The sequence below is a fragment of the Triticum aestivum genome, chromosome 5A (assembly GCF_018294505.1).
Source record: "Triticum aestivum cultivar Chinese Spring chromosome 5A, IWGSC CS RefSeq v2.1, whole genome shotgun sequence".
NCBI classification, from domain to species: Eukaryota; Viridiplantae; Streptophyta; class Magnoliopsida; order Poales; family Poaceae; genus Triticum; species Triticum aestivum.
In genome coordinates, this window is record NC_057806.1 from 608,327,348 (window position 1) to 608,340,032 (window position 12,685).

Sequence of the window (12,685 nt, forward strand, 5' to 3'; positions counted from 1 at the left end):
AAATCCGCCTGCTAGTTCCTCATGTTTTTCTCAGAAATAAAGAACAACTCGAATAAATGCAGATCAATTAAAAACATAGAGCAACTTGAATATAAGTGCAAATCTGACAGCAGGAAGATTAACAGTCTTTTATTCAAAATCATTCGCATTGGTTTTAGCAAACCTACATGCTTATTCCTCCTGGCCAAGTCGTCCATTGACAATGGATGCGACAAGGAAAATTTCAAAACTCCGAGTCTTCCTAAAGAAATAGAGTGGGTCGCTGTTGGTTTGTGCACGTGTGTTCGACGTGCTTTTGTGATGTCTGTCGCCCCGTCGGCAGGAGCGGGTGTGGTCATGGTGTCTCGAGAATGGGCATGGCCCTGTGGTGCCATTGTTTTACTGATGATTTTATTCTATGAGTTGAGTAATTACAAGTTATTCACCTGCAAAAAAAAGTTTTAGTGGGTTTGGTCTCATTTGTATCCCTTTTTACCTAGTTTTTCGCAATAAACTGAAAACAATTTTTTAAAACAAAATCTATATAAAAAAATGAGACCAACCCTCGTGGGCTTTTCTTTATAGGAGAAACTCTGTCAGCAAATAACAATGCAGCTTGATTTATTTTATTTTCGAGCAAACAATGTAGCTTGATGGTAATGGCTTACTGACCAAACTGGCAGTTGGCGGTGTCAAAGCCCAATAAGTTTTTCTTACAGATTCAGAGTTCAATCGGTGAGCATACTCAAAGGAAGTGGCAGATTGCAGATTCAAGGCCCAGTAGGTTTGCACGCTTTTCAAATTATTTTTCTCAAAGCACACAACAAACTCAAACCTAATTGCATAACAGCCACCTCGATTTTAGCAAATCCGCCTGCTAGTTCCTCATGTTTTTCTCAAAAATAAAGAACAACTCGAATAAATGCAGATCAATTAAAAACACAGAGCAACTTGAATATAAGTGCAAATCTGACAGCAGAAAGATTAACAGTCTTTTATTCAAAATCATTGACATTGGTTTTAGCAAACCTACATGCTTATTCCTCCTGGCCAAGTCGTCCATTGACAATGGATGCGACAAGGAAAATTTCGAAACTCCGAGTCTTCCTAAAGAAATAGAGTGGGTCGCTGTTGGTTTGTGCACGTGTGTTCGACGTGCTTTTGTGATGTCTGCCGCCCCGTCGGCAGGAGCGGGTGTGGTCATGGTGTCTCGAGAATGGGCATGGCCCTGTGGTGCCATTGTTTTACTGATGATTTTATTCTATGAGTTGAGTAATAACAAGTTATTCACCCGCAAAAAAAAGTTTTAGTGGGTTTGGTCTCATTTGTATCCCTTTTTACCTAGTTTTCCGTAATAAACTGAAAACAATTTTTTAAAACAAAATCTATATAAAAAAATGAGACCAACCCTCGTTGGCTTTTCTTTATAGGAGAAACTCCGTCAGCAAATAACAATGCAGCTTGATTTATTTTATTTTCGAGCAAACAATGTAGCTTGATGGTAATGGCTTACTGACCAAACTGGCAGTTGGCGGTGTCAAAGCCCAATAAGTTTTTCTTACAGATCCAGAGTTCAATCGGTGAGCATACTCAAAGGAAGTGGCAGATTGCAGATTCAAGGCCCAGTAGGTTTGCACGCTTTTCAAATTATTTTTCTCAAAGCACACAACAAACTCAAATCTAATTGCATAACAGCCACCTGGATTTTAGCAAATCCGCCTGCTAGTTCCTCATGTTTTTCTCAAAAATAAACAACAACTCGAATAAATGCAGATCAATTAAAAACACAGAGCAACTTGAATATAAGTGCAAATCTGATAGCAGGAAGATTAACAGTCTTTTATTCAAAATCATTTGCATTGGTTTTAGCAAACCTACATGCTTATTCCTCTTGGCCAAGTCGTCCATTGACAATGGATGCGACAAGGAAAATTTCGAAACTCCGAGTCTTCCTAAAGAAATAGAGTGGGTCGCTGTTGGTTTGTGCACGTGTGTTCGACGTGCTTTTGTGATGTCTGCCGCCCCGTCGGCAGGAGCGGGTGTGGTCATGGTGTCTCGAGAATGGGCATGGCCCTGTGGTGCCATTGTTTTACTGATGATTTTATTCTATGAGTTGAGTAATACAAGTTATTCACCCGCAAAAAAAAAAGTTTTAATGGGTTTGGTCTCATTTGTATCCTTTGTACCTAGTTTTCCATAATAAACTGAAAACAATTTTTTAAAACAAAATCTATATAAAAAATGGGACCAATCCAAGGGCTAACCCTCGTTGGTTTTTCTTTATAGGAGAAACTCCGTCAGCACCGCGCGTCCGTGCCAAGACTTGAACTTGGGTGGGCTGGCAGCAACCTCAGCTGCCCAACCAACGGGTCAACACCCTGTCCTCCAAACAAAATCTATATAGAAAGGGTAAAAATGCCGTGCGTTTGGAAAAGAAAGTAGGAAAACAGAGTGAAGCAGGTACGATACAATCGACCAGTGACTTGCAACTAGAGACACTCCCGTAGCATGAAAATCTATGATGCTACCAGCAGATTCTACAAGTCAATCCCACGAATGGCACTGTGTTTTGAAGATATACAATACCGTCAATGCACCTTCGCGCGAGGACGTGTGACTAAGGCAGTTGAGAACAGCAGTGCTACATGCACGACACTGGCCGGACGACATGCAGACGATATGACATATCCCACCATCAGAGTCCAAGGCAAAACATCTCCAGCGGTTGGATTAGCTATCGTCCTCGTGTCGTTCATTGGAATTGTCGTGTGTGTAGTAGTTTCGAATGACGATATGATGGTACGAATAATCATAGACGGTTGAGCAAATCGAAGCTGCAGAGCCGGCCAGCTCTTCACCTAAACCAAGAAAATTGTAGCTACCACCTCTACGTACCTCGACCACACAAAGCACCTCCCTTTTTGGACTGACGACGCACGCACAGACATTCTGAATCTGCCCAACAACCGACCTAATCACACGATCACTTCGAACTGTATAAATTTCCAGCCATTGACCCATGTTCATACAACGCAGCAGAGCACAAGCAACATCTTGCAGTCACCTGCTACACAAAAGAGAGAGAGAGAACCATCTCTCAACAGTTCTCCTTCGCTAGTTCTAGCGATATGGCTTCCAACGCGAGCATGTTGGCCGTGATCATGGCGTGCGCGCTCCTCCTCGCCGGCAGCATGTGCCACGCCGCCCGCAACCTGGCCGACACTACGCCGGCGGCTGCCGCTCCGGCTGCTAGCGCCGTCCCTGGCCTGCCGGCCATGCCGACCTTGCCTGCCGTGCCCACGGACACGGTCACCCTGATGCCACCCATGCCGTCCGTCACCCTACCAACGGTGCCGCAGGTGACACTACCGCCCATGCCCTCCATCGTCGTGCCCAAGGCGGTCCTGCCGCCCATGCCCAAGGTCACCCTCCCCACCGTGCCGCAGGTGACGATGGCGCCGATGCCCGCGATTGTTGTGCCCAAGGTGACCCTGCCGCCGTTGCCATTCATCCCGAATGTGAACGTGCCTATGCCGTTCGCGGCACCACCCCCGTCAGCGTAGACGCACCCACGCGGCGGTGCTCTTGCCCTGTCCACGATAGGGCGCCGTTCATCTGAGTGTGGCGTCAGGTCACTCCGTGGACATGGCGTACATTTCCTTACATGGAAGCTCGGTGTTTTGTATGCGATGTATCACAGTATCAGTAATTCTTGCTTTTTTTTACGTCTCAGTAGTATATGTATTGGTAGTGTTTGAATGTTGAGGGTTTTGTCCCATTGTATGTATTTCTTGATCTTCTTAAATACACACTATTTACCGTATGCTATCTTTGTCTTTTATAACTCTAATAACAGGATCCGTAAAAAAAAACTATGGGTGAGGGTACAATTTTCACTTTCCTGTCAGGTGCTCCAAAATACAGTAAAAGAGAGGTCATTTAGCTCTTTTTGAGCCAGCCAAAGAAATTGTGAATTACAAAAATAAAATGCAAGTTGCACAAAGTAGCGCAATTACTCCAAAAGGCAAAATTACACAAAATAGTGCAAATTGCATAAGAGAGTGTAATTGCACAAAATAAAAGTACAATGCAAAAGGTGTAGTTGCCCAAAAGAATAAATACGGTTGAACCATACAAATGTGTAACTGCACAAAAAGGCGCAAATGCACAAAAGATTTTTATTGCAGACAAAAATTATAATTGCTCCCAATAACTGAAATGGACAATTTATTTCCATACCCGGTAGACAAAAATAACTACAAAAGAAAGAAAATAATAGGTGCCCAAGATGAATAACTAAAACTCTTTTGGAAAAACAAACACAAACATTCTTTACTTTCTTTCGTAGGGTAACTAACATTCTTTACCAAATTACTTGATGTTCTCGGTTTGTCCTAAATCCAACTTTTTATAGTTCAACTGTCGGGAATATGTAGCAACATATGTCAGGAGGTGGCTAATCATGAAGAGGGACAAGAGTACATCGCCGGGCTCTAGAGGCGGGAGTGAGCGAGACCGCATACGCCTGCGAATCTTTCCCAGGTTCGGGGCTCTCCGTGGAGATAACACCTCTAGTCCTGCTCTGCAGGGTCTTCGCATGATGACTATCGTCAATAGAGTAGCTACAAGATTGCTCCTTGAGCTGTTTCGGCTAGAGGAGGAGGAAGAGCAAGGCTAGCCCTAACTTCTCCTTCTACAGGTGTGTGTGTAATGGCTAGGATTCTGAAACCCCTTGCATGGGGAAGCCCGAGGGGTTTATATAGGCCTACCCCCAAGGGTACAATGGTAATCCGGCCGGGTGTAGGACCCGGCCGTCAGCGTCTCTGGGCGCCGGCTTCTCCTCCGGCTGCTAGGGCCCACCTCTTGGTGGATCCCGCCGGCTGTAGTGTACTCGACCGACAGGCCGGGCCCGCCGCTTGCGGGTCTTGCTGATCGCTTTATACTGTAGCCTTGCTACTAATGATGGAGGCTTTGTCGGGGGGGGGGGGGAGCGTGGCTACAGTCCCGCCACCTGGCGGGCGCTCACTATAGCCATACCCCGTCTCATCTGGTTAATGGCACACAAACTTTGAGGGAAGGGAGGGCCGCCTGCTAGGAGTCGGCCAGCCCTTGACGCCGCCTTATTGGGGTTCGCCGCCTTCTGATGGCTCGTGGACAGGTAGGGCCCGCCGCCTGCGGGCCGTACCAACCGCCCATCGTGGGAGCGTGGCTCCCTACATCGTAGGTGATGTCACGGGCTGCATGGAAACAGTGCCCCGCCGGGTGAGGGGTGTCCGCTTGGTACGCCCGTACTATGGCCACGCTCAGCCCTAGATTCGGGGTGGCAGGTTGTACTGTAGCCACGCCCCGTCTAATTGCTATAAATGGGTGCAAACTTTGAGGTGGCACGGGGCCGCCTGCTAGATGCCAGCCCCATGGGGGCGTCTATTGGGGGCGCGCCGTCTCCTGGCAGCCGGCCGTCGGACCAGACGGCCCGAAGGGTCGGCCTTTCGTCCGCGAGGTGTGAGGGCGCAGTCGGTCCCGATGTCTTGAAATATCATGGAGAGCTGATGAGGCTACCCGTGGTTATTTACTCCGATAGTAGTCCCAAAAACTGGTGGGGTGTCGCGGCTGAAAGTCAGGGAGCCTGAGCAGCTTCCTTCTCCGAGTATCTGGTAATCTTGCTTCGTCCGCCTTCTGGAAACGCCGACTGCTAGGAACCGCCCATGGAGCGGCCGGCTGACTGGCAAATTCAAAATGTTGAAGTAGAGGCCGGGTGGCTTGCCAGCCGGGTGGTAGGCTTGCCGCCCGTTGCTCATTTGCCACGCGGCGCCAGCAGAACAGGCCAGCCTGCCAGCCCACGCGCGCGATGGGACGTCGCCGCAGGCCCGGGCCCGCCACTATAGGACCCCGGCGCGCGCGCGGATCCGTTGCGGCCGAGGCTGACGGTTGCCCTTTTGGGGCGCAGTAACTCCGCGCCGTTATGGCGCGGAAGGTGCGGGGGCGTGGGAGAAGTGGGCACAGTTAATCCCACGTTCCCCCACGTTTCGCCCCCTCGGTTCCGCCGCCACAGCCTATAAGAGAGGGGAGGAGGGTGTGGTGGAACGCACGCGCACTCCCCCCCCCCCCCCCCCCCACGTCGCCGCCGGAGCACAACCACCGTCTGCCGTCGTCGGACTTCCCCGCATCGCCGCAGCTTCGACCTCGCGCAGCCACCTCGCACCGCCGCCGAATGACCAAGCCCATGGCGCGCGGCGGCCGCTCAGGTGACTGGGACGGCTCCAACGTCCACGAGGATACCGTCTCTGTCAGTGCGCCTTCGCTCGAGAACGTGTGACTGATGCTGTTGAGAAATGATGGTACGAATAATCAAAGACGGTTGAGCAAATCGAAGCTGCAGCGTCGGCCAGCTCTTCACCTAAACCCAGAAAATTGTAGCTATCCCCTAGCTATCTCGACCACACAAAGCACCTCCCTTTTTGGACTGACGACGCAGGCACAGGCATCCTGAATCTGGCCAACAACCGACCTAATCACACGATCACTTTGAACTGTATAAATTGCCAGGCATTGACCCATGTTCATACATCGCAGCAGCGCAGAAGCAACATCTTGCAGTCACCTGCTACACACGAGACAGAAAACCGTCTCTCAACAGTACCTTCGCTAATTCTAGCTATATATATGGCTTCCAACGCGAGCATGTTGGCCGTGATCATGGCGTGCGCGCTCCTCCTCGCCGGCAGCACGTGCCACGCCGCCCGCAACCTGGCCGGCACGACGCTGGCGGGTGCCGCTCCGGCTGCTAGCGCCGTCCCTGGCCTGCCGGCCGTGCCGACCTTGCCTGCCGTGCCCACGGACACGGTCACCCTGATGCCGCCCGTGCCGTCGGTCACTCTCCCCACCGTGCCGCAGGTGATGCTGCCGCCCATGCCCGCCATCGTCGTGCCCAAGGCGGTCCTGCCGCCCATGCCCAAGGTCACCCTACCCACCGTGCCGCAGGTGACGATGGCGCCAATGCCCGCCATTGTCGTGCCCAAGGTGACGCTGCCGCTGTTGCCGTTCGTCCCGAATGTGAATGTGCCTATGCCGTTCGCGGCACCACCCCCGTCAGCGTAGGCACGTCCTCGCGGCGGTGCTCTCGCCCTGTCCACGTCTACGATAGGGCTCCATTTCGTGTGAGAGTAGCGCCAGGTCACTCCGTGGACACGACGTACATTTTCTTACATGCAAGCTTGGTCTTTTATATGCGATGTATCACAGTGTCAGTAATTCTTGCCCTTTTTTTACGTCTCAGTAGTATATGTATTTGTAGTGTTTGAATGTTGAGGGTTTTGTCCCATTGTATGTATTTCTTGATCTTCTTAAATACAAATTACTATTTACGGTATTTGTGTTTTTCCCACATAGAAATTTCTATTTAGAGCATCTCCAAACAGGCGCACGAAATATCAGGCGTGTGCTGGATAAACCGCCAGCTTGGCGCGCGAGAGGCCGCGCGAGGCGCTCCAGCAGGGAAAAGCGGCAGCGCGCGGTGCGACGCCTAGCGTACTGGTTAAAAGCCGTGCGCCAGTACCCGCCAACCGCCATGATTTCCCTACCGCCGCGCCTTCTTCCTCGCCTCTTCCAGCGCCCCGCCGCCGCCGTGCCTTCTCCCGCGCCTCACTGCCGCCCCGCCGTCTCCCCCGCCATGCCGCCGCGCCCCCGAAGCAGCTCGGGCTTCCACGACGTCCGCCTCCACCCCTCCAGCGTGTATTACGCGGAGAACGCTCTGGCGATACACGCCTCGGGCTCGGAACATTCGAGGCCGCCCGCGCGTACGACGCGCTGGCGTGGCACCTCAGGAGGCCACAGGCGCAGATGAACTTCTCCGATGTGCGGACGCGCGAGCAGGCGCAGGAACTCACGCCTCCCCCACGACTAATCACCAACAAGGATCGCCGCCTCCAGCGGAGGCGGGAGCGCGGCCTCCTCATCGACGAGGCAGACGAGCACGCCCTGGCGGTGTGGCCCGAGTGCTTCTCGCAGGATGTCGCTGCCACGAACGAGTACACGGCGCAGAGGATGGCAGAGCGAGCCATGCGTCGGGCGGACAAGCGTGCGAGGAAGGAACTGGTGGAAGCCTAGATCGAGCTGGGATATGCGTCGAGCTGGGACCTGCGTCGACCTGAGACGATGAAGATCCTCAGTGGCTCGACGCGTTTACGTCGTCGGACTACATCACCGAGGAGGACAAGTAGTAGTTTTATCTACTTTTATTTAGCATCCTATGAACTAGCTTTTGTTTGGGGCTTGAACTATGCTATGGATTTGAACCATGTGTTGTTTCATATTTTTGTCGTATGTGTTGTTTCAATTTTTATCTAGTTTTATTTAAATTAGCATCGTTTTATCAGGTCACGCGCGCTGGATTTTGCGGCGCCTGGTGAAGCACTATAGCGACATGCTAAATTTTGCAGCATCTGGTAAAGCAACCACCCTTATGCGCGTGCTAAAATGCTATTTCGATGTTGTAAAAAAAATTTAGTGCGCCGCGCAATTGGCGTGCCTATTAGAGATGCTCTTACGCTGAGTTATACTTGTCATGCATATAACTGAGTTAACGAGTGATGTTATATCATCTCTTCCCTTCCAGGTGCTCGGAAAATCATCTCTAATCCCGCAAAAGGAAAACATCTCTAAAAAACGTACAATTGCACCAAAAACTACAATTACAAAAAAACAGTTCAAATTGCATGAGTGTAATTGCACAAAAGGTGTAGTTGCACAGATATAAAAGTGCAACAAAATATTGAAACAAAATATAAAAGTACAATTTTTTTGTTGCGGACAATATAATTGAACCATATGAAAGTGTATCTGCACCCAACAAAACGCAAATGCACAAAAAAAAGTTAATTGCACCCAAAAAGTGAAAATGTGCAATTTATTTCCACGCATGATAAACAAAAAAAGAATGAAAAATTAAATGACAAAGATAAATTACTAAAACACTTTTAAAAACCAAAAAATAAACACAAACATTCTTGGGAAATGCATTTGTACCTGCGCAAGCGGTACACGAGTTATCACATCCATCCATTGACAAAAGACTGCATTGAGATGTGGAAAAAGTGGTGGTGGAGGTAATATGTTTCTAGCCATTCTGTATATACTTTGAAAATGAGAGAAGAACTAATGTGATCCCTGCGGCATGACACAAAGGCATCTCATGGGTGTTTAGACTCAAAAAATAAAAACCCTGTTTCTTTGTGTTTCTTCTCGATGCCATGGTTGCCCGTTGAGATGGAAGACCATTTTTTATATGCTAGCAAGGCTGACTCTACCTAATAAAGTTCACAAAAAAAGGCCTACGCTACAATCCGGCCGGCCCAACTGTATTCAAAGAACTTCATGTACTCGGCTATGCAGAGTCAAGGTAATCAAACGATAAAAAACCAAGGTAATCAAATGCATCCAAGCCCATGGAGGACATTGTTATCCCCCAAACAAAAACTGACACTGCAAGTTCAGGCATATATTGCAGCTAACCTTTAAAGAAATTTACAACAAGATCCCGCTGCATTTGCATGGTTTTACTCCAGAAATGTCGCTGGACAGATTGATCACAGGAACAGAAAAATAGAGGGTAAGCAACAGTTGCGACAGAGAAAACGGTGGCATGTCCTACACTCCCTACTCACTCGGCCCATACCTTTAGGCATGCGGCATCACTCAGTTCCGACATTGTAGCAAGCACGTCCCAAAATAGTACTAATTCGTGCTATTATTCTTACAGACCAATGTGAGATTTGCAAAAACAGAAATAGAAAACGATACAGTTGCGTTGTGTTACTCCACACTGAACACTCCATAATAACATACAGTACTGTAAATCTTAGTGTATTGTCTTGGGTGTTCTCCCTTTGCCAGCTGCGGTCTTCCATACAGTGTGACAGGATAACTATACTGCCGGCATTTAACCAAAAGGCCCAGACGCAGTCCACATAAAGTAACTATTCTGGATGGAAGCGACAAATTTATCTAATCCACTCCAGCGGCGTCTAGTGAGGTTCTGGACAGTTTATCACACATCAGCGCTGGATGAATGTCGCCACCAGGGCAACAACTGCCGCAACGGCTTTGGGCCCATAGTAGCCGGAAACGGGGAACGGTGGGCCGTCCCTCGATCCGGATTCATCGACCCAGAATCAGATTCGGGAACGAGGGTCGATTCGGTACGATTCGATGTGGATTCAGCGTTTCCGCAGCCGGATCGTCGATTCAGGTTCGGCGACTCGACAGTCTTGGTTCTTGAATCGATCGAGTAAGCAAAAGGTCAGCCATATCAATCAGGAACTCCTCGTTTTACTCTCTGCCCCGTTCATTTCCACTCCCCTAAATAACTCCTCGTTCTGCTCTCCAATTACTTCAAGGCTGCTAATAAATTTTCCATTGGGAAGGAGATGATTTATTTTAGTCTTCATGGATCGACGGGAGATGACCAACTAGTAAAGATTCACGTTCCTCGTTCCATGGTATCGTACCGGATTCATAGTACCGGAATTGATTGGATCGCGTTTCCGCTTTAGAAAAATCGTTCTAGAGATGTATACCCCCGTTGTACCCTATTTTTTCTAGCCTCCGACTCTCGTCCCTCGTTCCCGTTCCTCGTTCCCATCGTACCGGAAACATGGCAACTATGCTTGGGCCTTGACTTCTCGTCCTCGAACAGCACAGCCAAGATGACGGCGGCTTTCGAGGAAGAATTGAATACTGCCGGAATGTGCAGCGCACACCATGCGACGTTCCCACCTACTTGCTCAACCATCAGCAGAATCCTTGAATTAAAAGAATCAAGTTTCCAAATCAGAAAAGCAAAGTAGCACTTCATATAAAGAACGGGGAACGGGGCCAAACCATCGTTGTCTGCAAACCAACTGGTCACCCCAGCTAAAATAGACCACCAACAAATCCGCAGCTGAAGCCTTTTGAATCAATCTGTATCTAACATCACAACAGACATACATAAAATCCAGAATAAAGAAATACATAAAATCCTCTTTGAAGGCATACATAAAATCCATAAAAGCCAATGCCTTCAAAAGAAAAGGCTCTTGATACCTAAACAACGTGGCAAACAAGAGGCTTAAAGCTTCAACATGTATGGAGTATTCGCTCAAGATGTTTAAACATATCCTATGATGGGAATAAGTTATGGTACTTGCATCACAAGTAATAGTTCATTACCCATAAATAGTTACCACCAAAGGCGTTCATAAGAGACTGTCAATAGATCCTATTGATAAACTGTATCAATAAGTAAACTCTTAAATACAGAAATATACCTTCCACCCCTTCATAAAGAAATCAAGATTTGTCTTCTTTCTTGCTACAGAAGCCATGAACCGGTTAACAGATTCCTTAAGTAGTTACTCCAATGAGGGGGAAACTTGACATGGTTAGTGAAAATATAAAACCCACAATGGAGATGTGTCGGCATTAGTCATGTTATTGCATGCCAAAAGAAAATGAATCATTCAAAGGACTAAGGAGGACAGCAGACCACTAATTCCTTTGTAATTGCCTTCCCAGCAGGCACATCAAGTGTCTGTTCCTTGTCCCTCACTCCAGTCTGTTTCTTAATGTTTTGTATTCAGAAAATGGAGAATTGATGCCACATCTGCTTTCAGGCATCAAACAGAGGAAACCAAAGGTGGTGGCCAGGAACTTAATTGACCTAAGGTTCAATAACAATCATATGTCCTAGAATTATGTTACCTAATAAATCACAAAGATAAGAAATAATTCTAAGAGCATAGGGGATTATTCAGGGCACGTAGCTGACAATATTGGTTTTCTATATATGAATTATGTTCGGAAAAGAACAAGAGTGGAATGTATACCAAATTCTACAAGATGGCTACCTATGCAGATACAGCTGGAAAGAACATGTGAATAACTTCTACATTGTCTAAATCTACATTGTGGAAGCACCAACATATCAGTGCATCCATTTAACTTGATAGAAGCACCTTGCATAACACAATAAAACCGAGCATACAAATTCAATTCTCTAGCAGAACAAAAGGGCACATACAATCAACAAATTCTGACCAAAACCAGAGATTAGTGATCAGAAGGAAGTTGTTGAGCAAAATCTCAAAACTGGAGTTGTAGGGGAGGGAGGAAAGTGAGAGCATACATAAGCCAAGAAGAAGAATCGGGAATGAGAGAGATTAACATAAAACCAGTAAATTGGGGCAGGGTGAAAAATAAATGGAGGTAACAGCAAGGAACAACAACAACAAAGCCTTTAGTCCCAAACAAATTGGGGTAGGCTAGAGGTGAAACCCATAAGATCTCGCGACCAACTCATGGCTCTGGCACATGGATAGCAAGCTTCCACGCACCCCTGTCCATAACTAATTCTTTGGTGATACTCCAATCCTTCAGGTCTCTCTTAACGAACTCCTCCCATGTCAAATTCGGTCTACCCCGACCTCTCTTGACATTCTCCGCACGCTTTAGCCGTCCGCTATGCACTGGAGCTTCCGGAGGCCTGCGCTGAATATGCCCAAACCATCACAGACGATGTTGGACAAGCTTCTCTTCAATTGGTGCTACCCCAACTCTATCCCGTATATCATCATTCCGGACTCGATCCTTCCTCGTGTGGCCACACATCCATCTCAACACACGCATCTTCACCACACCTAACTGTTGAACATGTCGCCTTTTAGTCGGC

At 48.0% G+C, this 12,685-nt stretch overlaps 2 protein-coding genes across 2 annotated transcripts; both read left to right on the top strand.

Moving 5' to 3' along the window:
* The first annotated feature begins 3,021 nt into the window (after positions 1-3,021).
* LOC123107925 (protein PELPK1) lies at positions 3,022-3,802 on the top strand. The gene has a single exon (XM_044529811.1). It carries the CDS (start codon positions 3,108-3,110, stop codon positions 3,540-3,542), a length of 435 nt encoding a protein of 144 aa, XP_044385746.1. The 5' UTR covers positions 3,022-3,107; the 3' UTR covers positions 3,543-3,802.
* A 2,727-nt stretch (positions 3,803-6,529) lies between these two features.
* On the top strand, positions 6,530-7,348 carry LOC123107926 (protein app1). Its single transcript, XM_044529812.1, has one exon. The coding sequence runs from the start codon at positions 6,643-6,645 to the stop codon at positions 7,075-7,077; it is 435 nt and encodes a 144-aa protein (XP_044385747.1). The 5' UTR covers positions 6,530-6,642; the 3' UTR covers positions 7,078-7,348.
* The last annotated feature ends 5,337 nt before the right edge of the window (positions 7,349-12,685 follow it).